General features: G+C 38.8%; 1 protein-coding gene across 3 annotated transcripts in view; it reads left to right on the forward strand.

Moving 5' to 3' along the window:
• The first annotated feature begins 3,636 nt into the window (after positions 1–3,636).
• Positions 3,637–18,836, forward strand: part of hivep1 (HIVEP zinc finger 1) — a 63,493-nt gene continuing 48,293 nt past the window's right edge. The window contains exons 1-2 of one of the 3 annotated variants that reach the window (XM_056232754.1): positions 3,637–3,766; positions 6,893–7,054. In XM_056232754.1, coding sequence (XP_056088729.1) covers positions 7,015–7,054 — 40 coding nt within the window. In that variant the 5' untranslated portion in view covers positions 3,637–3,766; positions 6,893–7,014. Of the gene's footprint in view, positions 3,767–3,797; positions 4,108–6,892; positions 7,055–18,836 lie in introns of those variants that run through there. The other 2 variants (XM_056232751.1, XM_056232752.1) reach the window with 2 other exon arrangements.

Consider the following 18,836-nt stretch of genomic DNA (forward strand, 5'->3'; position numbering starts at 1 on the left):
GAGTGGGTATGGATGAGATCAGAAATATAGTTGGGGGCAAGACCATGGAGTGCTTTGAATGTGATAAGGGGTATCTTGCATTGAATACAATGAAGTCTGCTTAAAATCTGAGTAATGTGGGAAGATTTCTTTGTGTATGTGAGGACCCTAGCTGCGGAGTTCTGAATATATGGATCTTATTTATTGATGAATTGGGTAAGCCATAGAAAAAAGAATTGCAGTAGTCAAGCCATGAAGTGATGAAAGCATGAACTAGGGTCGCAGCATCGCTGAAATTCAGAAATGGACGTAAGCACGCGATATTATGAAGGTGAAAGAAGGCAGACTTAGTGAGCGAGGAGATGTGTGGAAGGAAGGAAAGAGAGGAATCAAAGATTGTATATCAAGGTTTTTGACAGTGGTGGAAGGTTGAACCAAAACTCCAATATTAACATTGTCAACACAGAAACGGGATGTAATTTGAGGTGAACCAATAAGTAGATCTGTTTTATCAGTGTTGAGTTTGAGAAAATTACTGGTCATCCAAGCATTTATATCATCAATACAAGCTGATATGGAATTTGTGGGGAAAGGAGCATTGTGTTGTGAACGGATGTATAGTTGGGTGTCATCTGCGTAGCAATGGAATTTAAAGCCATGATGACGGATGATGTTACCTAAAGCCTAGTTCACACTACATGATTTTAAGCCCGATTTAAGCCCGATTTGCAAATCGTTGAGCTCGCCGACAGGTCAGGGTGTTATCGCGTGCAAATCGCGGGGGATTAGCGGGCGATGAACGCTCGCCAATCTGTTAGTATGAAAGAGCCAACGATGCTTCAAAGACGCTCGCAGACGCCTCGCCGAGCCCAGAAAAATATCTAGCATGCTAGATATCCAGAGCTGTCGCACGACTCAAGCTCACGTGATGTCATGAGCTACAGCCAATCAGAGCAAGGCATGTTCGCGTGTTGTGTTCTTCTTCGTCTTCTTCGCTGGGTATTGGCGCGCGTGCTGTTTCGCGTCATTTCCGGTTCGTTTTATCGCGTGATTTTTCGTGACAAAACGTGGTTTGTAGACAAGATAGAATCGTCGGGTGACAGAGTTGTTGTCAACTCGTGTAGTGCGTTACCTCCTGTTGCGGATCAATCACGTTGTGTCGTGTAGTGTGAACTAGCTCAACAAATTGAACACTCCTGATTTCACAGAGAGCAAGTCATGTAGTGTGAACCGCACACTTCAGCCCGACGTTTTAAAATCATGTAGTGCGAACTAGGCTTAATGGGAGCATGTAGATGATAAAGAGAAGAGGCCCACGAACAGAACCCTGGGGAACACCGTGTGGGACAGAGGCAGTAGTGGACTTACAGCATTACAATAGAGATGTAATGCTGGTGACCAGACAGGTAGGAGGTGAACCAGGATAGGGCAGTTCCAGAAATACCAGAGAGTCGTGAGATGAGAATACTGTGAGAGATTCTGTCGAATGCAGAGGAAATGTCTAGAAGAATTAGAATACTGGTGGAGCCAGTGATCATGAACTCCAGCATGATTTGAGATGTTCCAAGAGCATCTTGTGCTTCAGTGAAAGCTGGAAAATCTGGAGTCACATGATCAGTGTTACTTATTTGATTAGTGATAGTAGTCTTTTTCTTTACATTTTGGAAACTCCCAAAACTTTCTGTTTATCCACAGCTTTAGATGAAAAAAAAAATCCCAGATTTTCAGTGTGCCAGTGATCCCACTGTTTGTGTGTGCTTGTTTTGGTATTTAAATATAGAATATAGAGTGTGAGATAGGGAAAAAGAGAGAGGCAGAGAGGGGGAGAATGCATAAATATATATCCAACGTGATGCTGTTCGCCCCCCTATTCTTCGTCACCAGCACACGTATGTATGTGTCCCTGTGGGCTTGTTGCTGGAGGAAGGGCAGAACAGATAGTCACCTCTTCCACCTTCATTAAAGAGCTATTCTCAGGGCTGACCTTTCTCATTAAGTGATGTGTCATTTGTGAACACAAACACCCGTGGACGTATTGCGAGACGCTTTGAATGTGGGTTAAAAATAGCCAAGCAGAATTATTTGTGTTATCTGGTTGTGATGTCTTAGGGAGGCTTGGCACGGTTTTGGCGGATACGTGGTGTCCTGACTCCTGTGGTCCTGCACACACATCTGAAGCTTGAGGTCAACATTCAGTGCATCGCTTTGTGCAACCAAGGCAATCACATATATTTAAGCAAATACTTATATATTTAAAGAAAATAATGCCATCAATTATTGTGAGAACAACCAAAACATCACTTAATAAATTAGTTTTAGCACAATAACTGCGATAAAGGCTGGTTTTAATGCGATTCTTATTGCTATTTTGGAAAGGTATTGACAGATTGAACTGCAATTATAGATGACTGACTAAGCATTTATTTATTCTTTCTTTTGGGTCTATCTCCGGAAATATTTTTTTTTTCATAGAAATGCCATTCTTATATCTCCACTATAGGCCATTAGCATGCATCTTAATTCTTGCCATTTTCTGTAGAGCATGAACTGATTTGAATCATCATTGTGGTAATTATAAAAATAATTATAGTAATTTTGAATTAGAATATACATATCATGTATCATATATATATATATAAATGGAAAATATATTACACTATTATATATATATATATAATAGTGTAATATATTTTCCATATATATATATATATATATATATATATATATATACATTTATTTATATATATATATATATATATATATATATAAATAAATGTAAACTTAAACCTTAAACTTTATAAAAACATATTTTCATCACATTGGAGATTCTAGTTTATTATTGGTGGTTGTATTTTTTTTTATTCACTACACTGTAATAAATTGTGTAAAAAAAAAAAAAAAAAAAAAAAAAAAAAAAAAAAAATCTAATAGTGCACAAAACTGCCCTAAAACGGCTTTTATTCGCTTGCACTGATTTTCTGTTACAATACAAAATGATCTTGATTCCCTCCTAAGCTCCTCCTTCGTATGTACTGCAACAAAGCTCAACGATCTGTTAAATGAATTATGGAATACATAGAAGGGTGGCTATCTCCAATATTACTCATTTTAAATGCAATATCAAACAACTTAACGCTGACAGTGACATCAGTGCACGTTTTCCCCTTAGAAACATCAGTAGCCTACTAAAACGAGCATATTCGGTGCTTTCAGTTTTGCATGACTGTGAAACATGACATTTCAAGCGTTTACATTTCAGATATGATTTTGCGTATCATCACTACATCGCAAACACACTCTGTGCTGCATGCTCCATTGTTTGCCTGGATATGTGCGGGAAAGCCCAGCGCTGGTTGAGGGGCACAACGTGACCTAACAAACAAGGAACCTCCGGGAACACCGTCAGTCCTGAACTATGCGCACAAGGGCCTGGTCTGAGGGGTTCCGCGAGAAACGACACTTTGGAAATGACGCTCAGAATGTGTTTTTTCGCAAGTTCTGCTCGGTAAAGGCGCATTCGTTTCGTGTAAATGTGACGTTTATAAGGAAGGTTGACAATAATAGTCACTCGGATAGAGCTTGGCACGTTTTATTCAACTGGTCTATCGGCCGTCAGGACACTCCCTGAGCGCGTTTGCTTGGCTTGGGAGGCGGAGACGGGACCCCCGTTGACGTCAGTGGGCCTGTCGGTTTCCTGCAATAGAAAGTGAGAGAAGATAGAACGAGAGACAGGAAAAAAACAGACCTCTGACCGTTGAAACCCTTGACAACAGTTCAGACTGCACCTGTAAGTACCAAAAGTTAAGAAATACACGCGTCTTATTAAGCGTTTGGACGCATGGTCCAGTGCGCTGCAAACGCATGCGGTGCGTAAACGCATCTCCAAGTGCTGTTGTTTTGGGACACAGTGTTTCCAAAAGATTTGATGGGTTGTTTAAACTTGTGAGCATGTTTGTGTGAGTTTTATGCTGATTTTGACTGGTGTCGGTCGCTCTGTACTGAGCCGGCCCGTGTTTTGTATCTCGCCGAGAGCGCACGTCTCCAGAATCCTAATACACGGGGTGTAAATGTTTATCAAGCCCGCAACGCTGTTGGAGAGAGTCGCCGAAGCACCGACCGCGACGGCAGGTAAGCGCCAAAACACCTCTCCACAACCGGGATGCAAACGACAGCGTTTCGGATGCGCTTTGCACGTCCTCGGCTGGTTTAAAGGGCATTTTGTTGTCGAATTAGGGAAGTGTTTCTTGTTCATGTCCTGTTGCAGAGGGGTTTTCCCCGGCTCCGCCCTCTTCATGTGTTTCTTAAAGGCAGTAATGCGCCATTCATCCTGTACGCACCTGGATTTGGCGCTGAACAGTGGCATGTTCGCGCAGTGGCTTTTTCTTGGAGAAGGTTATGGTTTTGTAACCGTTAGGTTTGGACACATGGTGACTCATCGCATGCGGGTCTTATAGGCTGTAAGCATGTCAGATTGGCACCGGCATGGTCTGTCTTACAGGAGCAACCCCTGTTTAGTGCCATTTCTTTTTTTGCCAGTGCATGCATGCCAAGTGGGCTACACTGTATGTCCCATCATCTGCAGCAGTTTCTGTTGGCACCGTTAGGCTGATTTCAGGGTGTTTCCGAATGGCTTGATTGACAGATTCTTTTAACATTTTGCATTTATGTATTTGACAGATGCATGGCAAGGCATGCATTTTATTAGTGTGTGTGTTCCATGGAAATCAACCCCCTGACCTTGGCATTGCCAGTCCTATTATGAGTTGAACCAAGAAACAAAGAAAGAAAGAAAAAGAAAAAACGGCGCCTCAGCAGTAACATTGTAACATTCCAATTCTGCAATTAATTATGTCATATACAAATTCGGCAGTATCATTCTGCAGTAACATTGTAACATTCAAGTTTGTTATATTCAAATTCTGCAGTAACATTATTTCAGAATGTGAATGTTACAATGTAATTTTCAAATGACAGTAACATTCTAACTCTGAAACACATTCGAATTCTGCATTAACATTGTAACATTCACATTCTGAAATAATGTAACATTCTAATTCTGCAGTAACATTCAAATGATGAAATAATGTAATGATCAAATCCTGCAGTAACCTTGTAACATTCAAATTCTGAATGAATGTAATATTCAAATTCCACAGTAACATTTTAACATCCCAATTCTGCAAAAAATGTCATATTCAAATTCTGCAGTTACATTGTAACATTCAAATTCTGAAATAAGTTAACATAATCAAATTCTGCACTAAAACACTGTAACAACATATTATTCCAATTCTGCTATTGGCTAGTTGAGATTAAATACTTGTTTTGAAAAATGCTCATGGCTGCAGTGTAATATACAGGATTTTGCTGATTATTTTACTCTTCTTATAATTGAGAAACTACATGGAATATTTTTGCTTTCAAAATATATCATATATATATATATATATATTAATAAAAAAATATTATGTGTTGATTTAAAAAATATATAGACACATTATATATTGATTTTCAGATCATCCTAGGACAGTCCTTGAAAAAAACCGTCCCTCTAATCAAACGCACCTAACTATTAGAGGCGTTATGTCTTGAAATGGATGCGTCAAATAATCCAAAATGTGCTGTGCAGGGGGGCTTACTGGACCAGGAGTGACAAACACTCTTTTAAGAGTGTGTGTGTGAAACCTGGTGCATGCGCTGTGTGTGTGTAAGTGTGTAAGCTCAAATCCTCGGGGAGATGATGTCATTGCCGTCGAGCTGCACTCGGTGGGAAATCATACACACTCGTAGTAAGCGTTATGTAATGTGTTGAGACGGAACATTCGTGTGGAATCTGGCACTCGCTGTGACTGGATGCTAGCGGGATGCATGGGCGAGGCATGTCAGATGGAGCTGAGAAACATATAGAAACAAAAAACCTCCTAAACGTTGAAACAAAGAGCGTCTTGTGTAGAATGTGGGGAGGGAATGCATCTATTCCTGCAGAGCCAAGAAATGCATTTGCCATTTTGAGAGCTGCAGTTTTCAAATGTTTTGAAGTCTGGTGATATTTATCATGGACAACAAGTCAACAGGCCGATTGGTTGGCTATTTATCTGCATGGATAGAGTATAAACTGTATGAATTTTAAATGAATTTTGTGTAAAATATTTGCTATCATCAGCCTAAATTATATTGTATATATTAGCATTTTATAGATTTCAGTAAAGATGTGCCAATTAAAAACGTATCAGTTAACACAAGTCTATCTCTACTTTCATTGCATTTATGATTTGTATTAGAGCCGTTCACCCCGACACCATAAAGAAAGCATTAGAGGGATGTTTTGAATCCATTATTTTCATTAATGTTGAATTAACCTTTACTTGTGCATTATTCAGAATTAAATTGACTATGCCTTTTAAATCCCAATTCATTCCAGTACAGTATTTGGTTTCTACATAAATATATACAATAATTTTTTAGATGCTTTTGTATCTAACACATTATGAAGTCATAAAAAAAAAAAAAAAAGGTTGTGGGCCATTTTTGTGGTGCTGTATGGCTAAAGTGACAGTATTGGACTTGGTAAATATTTAGAAATATGTCTAATTTTGAAATGATTCTTAATTTCGACCCCAACAGCACTTTTGAAATTCCCTGCAGTCTTTGCAAGATGTCAGAGATGACAGTGTGATTTCTCTGTTTGATGTCGGAGGTGTGTGTACAAGTGCAGTTAGTCAATGCATGGACGGCAGAAATCTGATATGATCACCACGTATGCGTATCTGTGTCAGTCCATCTGAAAAATCACACGGGTGATCTGTCACGGCGGAGACGGAGGACGCCACGGTCGAGTCGTTTCCAGCAGCAAGAATGTGTTTGTGGCCTGTTTTGCGTTTGCTTGAGTTTATTTGTCTCTCATCCGTCCCAGATGTGCAGAGGGTGTCTTTCCTGTGCGGAATAGGAGATTGTCTTTCCTCCCTGTGATCGCCCGCATTCCATCCAGCATCTTTCCATACGATGTTTCACTGAGCCTGCGGAAAACCACCCAAAATGCCACGTACGAAGCAGAACAACCCCAAAAACCTGAAAGGTAAGTGTTCGCTTCCGTTTGCCCAGACTCCTGTTTGTTTATTGGGTCGCCCCTTTCACAGGTGTCGGGAGGCTTCGATGCGGTCGCAAAGTGTCGCTTTTAAAATGTCTGTGAAGTTCATGAACCCAGTCAAACTAGTACATTAATTTACGTGGCTTGGACATTTTTTTTTTTTTTTTGTCGGCTGCCAAATGACAGTATTAACACATTTATTTTCCACAGATTAGTCAGTCATCAAGATTAAACTGGTGGTTTCAATTCGACGTGTCTTTCAAAAGTTTTTCTAGAAATTCTAATTTGACGACATTGTAAAATCTGTTTCCTTATTCCGCGTTGATGCACTTCCTGTTGTGGATAGTTGGTGGTATTAGAGGGAGGGGCATTCTCTTATTCTATAAATAATTTGCATGGAATCAATATTTATTGATATTTTTGCTCTGTTTTCCTGGAAGAGGAAAGCATTGAGTTTGCTAAATTGATGTTTAAGAGTACACTAGAATGTTGACGGTGTCTGTTTAATTACAGCTAGTGGTATTTTATGTTAGAATTCATCTCTGTGATTCTGTTCAAGTTATTTTCATAGAATTAAAAATGTACTCGCCATAGTTGAGCATGTAGCAACCCAGATTTTGGAGTGTTTGGATAATCATAGCTTTGAGCTTGGCCAAACAACATGAATAATTTAGTTTGATTACAGAACAGCATCCACTAGAGACGCCTGTGACTTTCCCCAATATTGGTATTATTAAGTGAAAAAAAAAAAAAAAAAAAGTCCTATTTTTTGCAAAGAAATGGCCATAATGATTATTTCTTGATTAAAAACAAGTTTAGGGGTTTAGTTTCAGTAGCACCTCATTGCAGTACACGAGATCCAGGGGCGGAGTTGGATTGCAGTACACGAGATCCAGGGGCGGAGTTGGATTGCAGTACACGAGATCCAGGGGGCGGAGTTGGATCCAGATCTAAGGGGTGGAGATGGGTAGGATTAGGGGTGGGGTTAGGGATCAGGGGGTGGAGTTGGGTAGGATTAGGGGTGGGGTTAGGGATCAGGGGGTGGAGTTGGGTAGGATTAGGGGAGTTAGCTGGGTGGATAGCTCTGCTATGTTTAAATGTGCTTTATAAATAAAATTTACTTACTTTTTACTAGTTAGGGATCAGGGGGTGAAGATGGGTAGGTTTAGGAATATGTAAGGTGGGAGGAGTTGGATCTGGAGCCAACTCCTCCCCCTGGATTTCGTGTTCTGCAGTGAGGACCATGTCTTTAGTTTTAGAACACTTTAAAAAACTAGTGTAATTTTAACTAGTGTAATTCCCAGAATTCTCTGTGTGTCACTTTACATTTGAAAGAATTTCGATTAAATATTTGTTTCTTAATAGTTTTTTTAATCAGTTATGCACATTTGGGTTTTATGTTACATCTTTGTTGTTTAATGAATGTTTATTGGATTATTTTAGTGTCATTTGTGTTACCATGATGGTGTTTGTGTTTGCATGAATGATTCCTTCTATATGCTATAATTCAGCTTGTGGAAAACTTGTGATGAACTTGTGATGATTTTTCATGCGTCTTCCTCTTTTACCACCTGCATTATTATTGTGGTTGTAGTATGTTAAAGGTACAGAATAGATTTTAATAGCAGTGAGCGTTGTTGGATTACCGGTTTACATTTTTTTGTGTGACATTTTTACTGTATTTGTTTTAGAGAATTATTCTGGCAACCACAGCTATTATTATTTTTGAACAACAGGATTTTTTTTTTACTATGGTTTTAATTACATCGCAACATTAAAGCTCTACATTATATTAATAACTTTGGTCTTTTAAAAAATACACAAAGACAAAACACCATCGGGATAATACACATGAAACTAATGCAATAAACATTATCTATATAACAGAACATGTGACATAAAACACTAATTACTGATAACAAAAATGAGAAGACACTAAATTATTTATATTAAATATAATCATTTCAACGCAGGGACTTCTGGGAATGTCATTTTACTGTTTTTTTCATACTGTACTTGCAAAAAACATAAAGTTATGCAAAGAGTTAAAGCAATGTAAAAACATATGTTGTCATGACTTATTGATCATATCATTTTTTATAGTGTGTCGCATTTTTTGTTGTTGTTTTCTGTAAAAATTACAACAAATCTTTACAGTGTGTTTATAAAAAGGTTCTAAGCAGTTCTGGAGACAATCAAGAACTTTATTAACTTTAAGTCTTTGATCTTCTCCAGAACAAATTTGTTTTATTTACGTATTTTTCAAATCCAAAGTCGCTTAAAATGTTTCTGTTATCGCGCCAAGGAAACGAAGCAAGCATGTCGCTACACGCCAGAATTGCGCTTCCATGCATGGCTTTTCTGTGGAATCCAAGACATTTCCTTTTTTTACCAAGGATGCCCCCACCTTTAAACCCACCCACTCAAACTATTCATGCCGTTTCATGTTTTAATACAAGGTTCCTTGTCATTTAAGATGTCGAAAAATAGTATTTTTACAGAATCAAAGTGTAATTAGAATCTTGAGATGCAATACAAATTTAATAAAATGAAAGTCTTGCATAGTGTGGCATTTGGCTGCGAATGAAAATGGCTGTTCAGCAATGTTTTGAAAGAACAGAAAGCATGAAAGAGAAAGAAAAATACCAGAACATGGAACTAGAGGATTCCCTCCTTTGTGTTTGAGTGGCTGTGTTATTGATGTCATGGATACTGAGGTGACCTCTGCCTATCAGAACACACCCTTTCATGTCATAATCGAGTCAGATGGTCAAAGATTCAAATCATAAAGCTTTCATTGTTCTTGAGGTCGCCGTGTTTTCTAGCGTGTTGAAATCATTGCTAGGTGCAGACTCTTTGTGTGAGTGTGTCTTTAGCAGAGCAGGAATGCTTCAGTGACGCAGTTTGTGGGTAAACGGGCAGGAAGTAAGGAACCTCTTCCACCTCTTGGTCTCAGTGTTTACTCTTCTGAAACAGCTGGTCTCCAAACACACACACACACACACACGCACGCTGGTGCTACCGCTGACATTACGTCGTGCTCACCTGCTTTTCACTGTTTATCAAATTATAAACCATTCAGGAACAGGTCCTAAGTTATGATGTTAAATACTACACAAGCACAACGGTCACAAATGTATTTTGCTGCCATTTTGAATTTAAACCTTTGGACATTGCACTATTTTAATATCTACTAGTTAAAGGAATAATTAACCAATTTGTTTACTCGCCCTCACACTTTTCTCAAACCCATATGCCTTTCGTTCTGCAGTGGAACAAGACTTCACACAGGTCTTTCATTTTAAATGACCATTCATGTTAAGTTTTTAGCTGCTAAACGGGCTTTCAAGTCCAACTTTTGACTCACTATTAGTGTATAATAACTTGATCTGTTACTCTATCTCGTAGAAGACTTACTAGTCATTTTAAATGCTTTTATGGTGATTTTTGCATTTTATTTGAAGCCTATTATATGTAGTCGCTATGAACTGTTGTTGTATTGTGAAAAGCTATGTGAAGATGCTTCAAAAATTCTCTTTTGTGTTCCTCAGGGACAAAATAACAACATACAGGTTTGAAATGAAAGTAAACGATGACAGAGTTTTTTTATTTTTGAGTGAGTGATTTCTTTTAAACCTATTAAAAAGGTTCAAGGCAGCCTTTTTGACTTGTAGCCTTTTTTTACGAGTGTTTTCATAAGAATAGTGGAAGAGTCAGTCTTGAAAAATCAGTTTTCCGCTAGTAAATGTACTGTGAATAGAGCATGAGGTGTTGGGCTGGGAAAAGGATTTGTGGTGGAAAGTCTTAAAGTCATGAAATTTCAAAGTCAGCTTATTGTTACTTTAGCTGTTGAGGGGTGCATGACTTCACATACATTTACTGTTCAAAAAAGAATTTGGAGTGAAAACTACAGTAAAACCGTAAAATTGTGAAATAGCATTACAATTTAAAACAACTCAATACATTTTAAAATGTAATTTATTCCTGTGATCAAAGCTGAATTTTCAGGATCATTACTCCAGTCTTCTGTGTCACATGATCCTTCAGAAATCATGCTGATTTGCTGCTCACGAAACATTTCTGATTATCGATGTTAAATTACCAGTTATTTGTAATTGGCTTAATTTTTGATGTTTGATATTTGGTATCTTTAATATAAGGTATACATGCACTTACTATACTAACAGTAAATTATACATAATTACAAGTAACTAACCATAAACCTAACCATAACTCTATAGGGAGTACTTGTAGATAATTAATATTACTCAGTACTTATCTGTAAGTACGTCACCTTAAAATTAAGTGTAACCTAATATTTTTGTGGAAACAGTCAAGTATAACAGTTTTTATAACTACAGTTTAGTTTTTTTCCATTGGCAATCCCACCAAAATGATTTGCACACAAACAAATAGGACTTATTATAATTATGTATAAATAAAAGTCCTTTTTGTATGTGTGCAAATCATTTTGGTCGGATTACTATTATATGTAAATGAGTCATTTCCTGGTGTCTACTTCTGTGAAACACGTTGTGCTTCCCTACAAAATGCATTAGTTGTTTATTTGCATGCAGGGCTGTAGTATAGGGGCCCTGGGTTGTTGCTGTGGGCCCCCTTGAAATCCTGTTCGGCCCCTAGAATTGTCACCACCTTTTGCCCTGTTAGCGACGGCCCTGTTTGCATGCACAAATGTGGGTGTTATGTCGAATGCGTTGCACTTGCGTGTCCCAGTAACATCATTTTATAATCTGCACAGTGACCGTAGGCGGTGAAATTGCGGCGTGCCAATGCAGGAAGTTTCTCCTGTGGGTCTTCCTCTACTTCTCATTTCTAAAGCGCCATTAAAACATGTTCTCTGTCTGAGACATTGAATTAACCTGCTCTCGGGCAAACACACTTCGCCCACACACAGGTGGTGCGGCTTGCAGACTGTTGCAGCTCGTGTTCGTGGGAGATGACCGCAGAACGCTGAAATGGAAAAGCCCTATTTAGTGCAGCACAGTAATCATGCGAGAGGCGCTGGTGGCGTAATCTGGAACGTCCCTTTTGAAGCTGCAGGGGTAAATGTTTTACCCAGAATGCCCATCTTGACTGTGCATGACCTAGCAAACCTGTTAATAATCGACTCGCGGGTTTGTTCGCCGACCTCCCGAGGGTCCAAACGTGTGCGGGGTGTGATTGTGTAACCCGGGCCGTTGCTGATAATCTCAGGTGTCAAGCGCGTTGGGCTTCTCACGGCATTGATGGATGGGTCCATTCAGAGTTGTCACTTTAAAGTGTTTTTTTGTGGCAGATGCCACTGTTTCTGTCTCTATTCAGTCAATTGGCGCAGGAAGAGACTAACCTCCTTTAGGAGGAGAGACACTCATAGTAGCGGTGTCAGTTTATGAGACGGGGGAGTTTGATTCAATGTCCTCTTGTATGGTTGAGCCAGGTTTGACGTCAACCAAACACTGTAGGAGTATATATCTGTAGACATGCAGTATACGGTTTTGGGTTTGACATTTGGGTTTGGGTTTGAGATTTTGTTTCCCTCCTATGCTGTTTTTGTTGACGTGTTTATAGATCTTCACATGTGAAATGATTAACAGGACTTTGCTACACTCGTGTACGATTTCCTGGTTTGCTGCCAGGGTCATTATAAGTGTATGGTTGGCGGAATGACATTGTGATAAGCATTTATTTTTTATGTATTATTTGTTGGATAATGCAAATAAAGTAGCATTTCCATTTCATTCATTCTTTGTGGGAAATCTGTGCGAAATAGTAACAGAAATGCACATTGTAGCCACTGTGGGATTTTCACATTGTTTTCTTCTCTGAGGAAATACATTTTTTTTAACATACATCTAGAAATGTATTCAGTGGGGTTTTTTTTGCATGTCGTCTTCCTAAATAAAAAAATTGTATTCATGTCAAGCGTTCAAATGTTTTATGCAATATCTCCAAATCTGCATAAAGTACACTTCTGGTCAAAAGGTCGGGGTCATTAAGATATTTTTTTATGTTTTTGAAAATTCTCTAATCAAAAGACTAGTAAAACCTGTAATATTGTGAAATATTATTACAATTTAAAATAGCTGTTTTCTATGTGAATATATTTTAAAATGTAATTTATTCCTGTGATGCAAAGCTGAATTTTCAGCATCATTACTCCAGTCTTCAGTGTCACATGATCCTTCAGAAATCACTCTAATATGATGATTTGCTGCTCTTATTATTATCAATATTGAAAACAGTCGTGAGGTGCTCCATATCGCATCAACTGATAAATTTTTTTCAGGATTCATTCATGAATAGAACGTTCAAAAGAACAGCACTTAGATGAAATAGAAATGTTTTGTAACATGATAAATGTCAGAATGATCAGTTTAGTGCATCTTTACTGAATAAAATAATTAATTTCTTTACAAAAAAAAAGACACTTTTGAACTGTAGTGAATATAAACCCAGCTAAATACATAAGAGAAGTATCTGTTGTCAGAAATTTGAGGATGCTTTGAATGTTTGTGAACTTTCGAGTTCTGAAAGTTACTGTATGTTTTCACAGTACAATGAACTGTTTTATTTCAAAAGGTCAAAACATTATTTCTCATCATGTGACCTATTGAATGTAATCCTGTAATTCACATTAGTTTTACGCATCTGTTTAGCGGAGGAGATGACGAGATAGAGAGGCTGCCTGAATTTTCCCCAAAGGGCACACATTGGCTTCAGTTCTGACATCAGAGGTCAAGAGGTCAGGCTTGGGGTTAAGAAGGGGTCTTGAACTCAATGTAGGGCCTGAATTCTAGTCTGTCTGATCCCAGAGACAGACCTCATGAATATTCCTGAGTTGTTTCAGTCTAAAGTTAAATGGTTTTGGCATCTCTGTTCTTTTTATAGCATTTCAAACGTAAAGCTGCAGTGGCAGCTGATGTAAAATCAGCATAGTTAGGCTGTCCATTCATACTAATATACACGTCAATCTGTTATTTCATGAGAGCACGGCTCAAGTTTTTCAGGTCATGTTTAAAGGCCTGATCTCAAAGAGAGTGAATATTTTCATGTGAACAATACGTGAGATGGAAATCACAGCAATGCATTCCTATGTATTCATGCTTCCATTTGTCAGATGACAGAACTAGGTTTTTTCCCTTTTCTATCTTCTGCTTTTTTTCTAGTTGTTTCGCTAACCTTTTGCTAGCTAAGCTATTTTGCTTATCCTGCGTCTTTTAGTGTGTTTGGTTTTCCTGTTCTTTGCGGTTTGCGTAATGACTTTGCTGAAGTTGCATTGTGACACCTATAATAATGAAGTGAATTTGCTTTTCATTGTTTTTAAATATTATCTTGCTCTTGTGTAAACAGGACTTTTTTAAATATGGTTGTTGTTATTAAAAATAACAGTATTCAAAAAGTTTCTGTTTTTAATATTCTGAACGAAAAATTCTGAATCTATCTTCTTTTTTTAAGTACCTAAATTGTAAAAAAATCCATTGTATGTATACATTGTAAGTATTATGAATTTAATTGATGCTTATTTAAATGTAATGGATGATTCTATTATTGTATTACATTAAATTTAGGGTGAAATATGAGCTTATGAAGTAAACATTTTACACTATACACTCACCTAAAGGATTATTAGGAACACCTGTTCAATTTCTCATTAATGCAATGATCAACCAATCACATGGCAGTTGCTTCAATGCATTTAGGGGTGTGGTCCTGGTCAAGACAATCTCCTGAACTCCAAACTGAATGTCAGAATGGGAAAGAAAGGTGATTTAAGCAATTTTGAGCGTGGCATGGTTGTTGGTGCCAGACGGGCCGGTCTGAGTATTTCACAATCTGCTCAGTTACTGGGATTTTCACGCACAACCATTTCTAGGGTTTACAAAGAATGGTGTGAAAAGGGAAAAACTTCCAGTATGCGGCAGTCCTGTGGGCGAAAATGCCTTGTTGATGCTAGAGGTCAGAGGAGAATGGGCCGACTGATTCAAGCTGATAGAAGAGCAACTTTGACTGAAATAACCACTCGTTACAACCGAGGTATGCAGCAAAGCATTTGTGAAGCCACAACACGCACAACCTAGGAAAAAGAGGCTACAATTTGCAAGAGCTCACCAAAATTGGACAGTTGAAGACTGGAAAAATGTTGCCTGGTCTGATGAGTCTCGATTTCTGTTGAGACATTCAGATGGTAGAGTCAGAATTTGGCGTAAACAGAATGAGAACATGGATCCATCATGCCTTGTTACCACTGTGCAGGCTGGTGGTGGTGGTGTAATGGTGTGGGGGATGTTTTCTTGGCACGCTTTAGGCCCCTTAGTGCCAATTGGGCATCGTTTAAATGCCACGGCCTACCTGAGCATTGTTTCTGACCATGTCCATCCCTTTATGGCCACCATGTACCCATTCTCTGATGGCTACTTCCAGCAGGATAATGCACCATGTCACAAAGCTCGAATCATTTCAAATTGGTTTCTTGAACATGACAATGAGTTCACTGTACTAAAATGGCCCCCACAGTCACCAGATCTCAACCCAATAGAGCATCTTTGGGATGTGGTGGAATGGGAGCTTCGTGCCCTGGATGTGCATCCCACAAATCTCTAGGGCTGTAGTCAACCAAAGAAATCCTTAGTCGACCAAAGTCCTGTCCTGCGCAACGATTAGTGACTAAAAAAAAAAAAAAAAAAAAAAGACGCGATGTTTCGCATTTTTTGAACATTTAAACAATTGTCATAGAGCTAGGGGTGTGACGGTTATTATATAACCGTGAGACTGATGGTTATAGTTGAACACCGTTATTAGAACTCTATAACCGCCAAAACAGTGTTATTAAAATATTTTTGACAAAAAAAAAATGTATCATAGAGAATGTTTAAATACTAATATCAGCTTACGAGGGAAACGGAGGCGGAGTTAGTGTTGCTTCAGAGGCTTCTACTGCTGGAGATGATTCGGTAGAGGTCTGTGCCCCTTTTCCGATCAGAGCGCGTGCTGACATGGAGAAAAGCCTTGTTTACTCGACGCGTCTGGACGAGCGCGCGGCAAAAATGACGCGTTGGGTGCGCAAGACCGGTGTTGTGCCGAATTTCGACTCCCTGCCAAATTATTACCCCCCTCGTTGAAGTCAGTACCTGATTGCCTAATCCTAACCCCACCCATAATCCTAACCCCTCCCCCACAACTAATCCTAAACCTACCAATACTAGGGGGGGTAGTAATTTGGCGGGGGTCGAAATTCGGCACTACACCGGCAAGACCCCATTTCGCTTGGCGGTGTGCACAGCTTTTTTGTAAACAGCGCGCGCGGCATCCGAGGATGAACGACTTCAAGCCGAATCAGCCCGAGCGTGTAGGCTATCTCACCGCACCAGCACCCAGTTTGCGCGTCCAAATTGCAAAGGTTTTTTTTTGTTAAGGTTTTGTTTACTGTGTGTGATTTATTTAAATCAAAGCACGTTCATTGCACCATTTTTGTTGTTGTTAAGGATTTGTTTACGGCGTTTACGGTGTGCTACGTGGTGCGCTAAACTGTGGTGCTGTTACAAAATAGTCTAAATTAAAGCATTTAGTTGGCGGATAAAACATAGGCTAATTATATTTAGAATACAGTAATATATAACTGCTTAAAAAGGAATAAATATCAAGGAGTAAATCAATGAAAATTTCTTTCTATTTGTAAAAAAAAAAAAATGCAACTGGTCGACCAATGAGAATGTCAGTCGACCAAGACAGCATGGACCGATTAGTCGACTAAATGACTAAAGTTGACAGCCCTACAAATCTCCATCAACTGCAAGATGCTATCCTATCAATATGGGCCAACATTTCTAAAGAATGCTTTCAGCACCTTGTTGTATCAATGCCACGTAGAATTAAGGCAGTTCTGAAGGCGAAAGGGGGTCAAACACAGTATTAGTATGGTGTTCCTAATAATCCTTTAGGTGAGTGTAGATTCATATAATTTTAGTTTTGTGAAGATGTGGATTAAATGAAGTTCAGACCCTGACGATGTAGATAAACTCTGCGTGTGAAATCGAATACTTCCATACTATATAGTAAGTGAAAAACAGTACGCCAACAGAGTTGTACGTCTGAATTCATAGTATTTGAAAAACAGTATAGGCGAAAAGTCCCCGGATTACCTAATACTTCCCCCAAGATTCTGAAGTGTGCATTTGATGGACACTTTATTTTCCCATGAGGCCACGGTAGAGGATTTATGAATGAAAGCGAAGCAACGCAACTGACGCTGGTAGGTCACATGATAGTAACAACATGGCGGAGGAACCACGTCCGGATTTAATTCATAGTACCCATATTCATACTATATAGAGCGTACTTTTTTAACGGTCGTGAAGTAGGCCTAAATTCAAATGAAGTACCTACTTGAGACAGTACGCGCTTTCAGACGCACTGAAACTCTAACAGTTTTAGATCTCTCAAAGGAGACGCTGTGATGGAGTTTTATTCAGATTTTTACCTGTTGTGTCATGCTTATTAAAGCAAACCAGTATTTCCACACTTTACTGTACAGTTTGAATATGTGAAACCCATGCTGTTCTCTCTCTCTCCCACTCGCACTCCTCGTTCCCTGCGGCTGGGATCACCCTCCGTTTTAGCAACAGTAACTAAAACAGATGCGCAGCAACAGGTTTGGCCATGTCTGTTTGGCTCCCTGCAAACCTTGGAGAAATTTAAGAGTGTGTGTGTGACAGAGAGTGAACAAAAAACTGAATGTGAGAGATTGTTTTTTAGTGACGTATGGAACAACTGTGCATGTGTGTATTATCAAAACCTCTGTTATTCTGTGGTCAGTAAAGATCTTTAAAACGGCTTGTACGTATAATGAAGGGAAAGGTATAATTCTGCTCTTTATTTCTTTAAGGAATCACTCTTCTTTTCCTCCATCCATGGAAACACTGACTCTTTCCAGTAATTAAGCTATAAATTTAACAGCTTCGTTTTTTTTTGTCATGCCCGTGTGTGAAGGGGGATCCAGCACATGTTGGTTGGCAGTCGTACAGCATGTTTCTTTGTTTGCCCCACAGTGGAGAACTGCAGGCGGCCACTTTAGACTCAGAAACTTTGCTGGAGTTTCAGTTGTCTATTCTAGTGAGCGGTGCCAAAACTAGGCCATGTCCACACTAATACATCTTCGTTTGAAAACGCTTCTTTTTCTCTCCGTTTTAGCCTTCCGTCCACATTGAGACACGCTTTTTGAAAACACTCTCTCAAGTATGAAAACGGAGCATATTGTACCCATAGACATCTAGGGATGCACAATATATTGTCCGATATATGTTGATTTTTAATGTTATCATTATCGGCCCAATAAGAAAATTTGGCCGATATATTAAAACCGATAAATAATGGATTTTTTCCTTCAGCTGAGACACTTCAGATGTGCACTTCTCATCATGATGGCTTTGAATTGCTTGAAATATGATTGGAATCACTTCAAAAAAGGAAAATACAGTAAGTGCAACATGTGCAGTCTGTCATATCGACGTCATAAAATTATAATGAGAACATTAGGCTTTTAATGGTGAGTCTTTTTTGTAATCAGGCTATAAAAATTTGGATTTAAATTTATCGGCCAATATATCGGTATCGGCAAAACTTTTCATATCGGTGCATCCCTATAGATCGCTACGGTTTCCTGCAAATTCTTGCAAAAATTCCTGCAAAAATTAAAATTTACTAGGACGAGTAGTACTGGGATATTTTGCTAAATAAAATTCTCACGCTTTCCTTCTGGCACGATTATTTTATA

The sequence above is a fragment of the Rhinichthys klamathensis genome, unplaced genomic scaffold (genome assembly GCF_029890125.1).
Source record: "Rhinichthys klamathensis goyatoka isolate OS25496 unplaced genomic scaffold, OSU_Roscu_1.1 h1tg000354l_1, whole genome shotgun sequence".
NCBI lineage: Eukaryota > Metazoa > Chordata > Actinopteri > Cypriniformes > Leuciscidae > Rhinichthys > Rhinichthys klamathensis.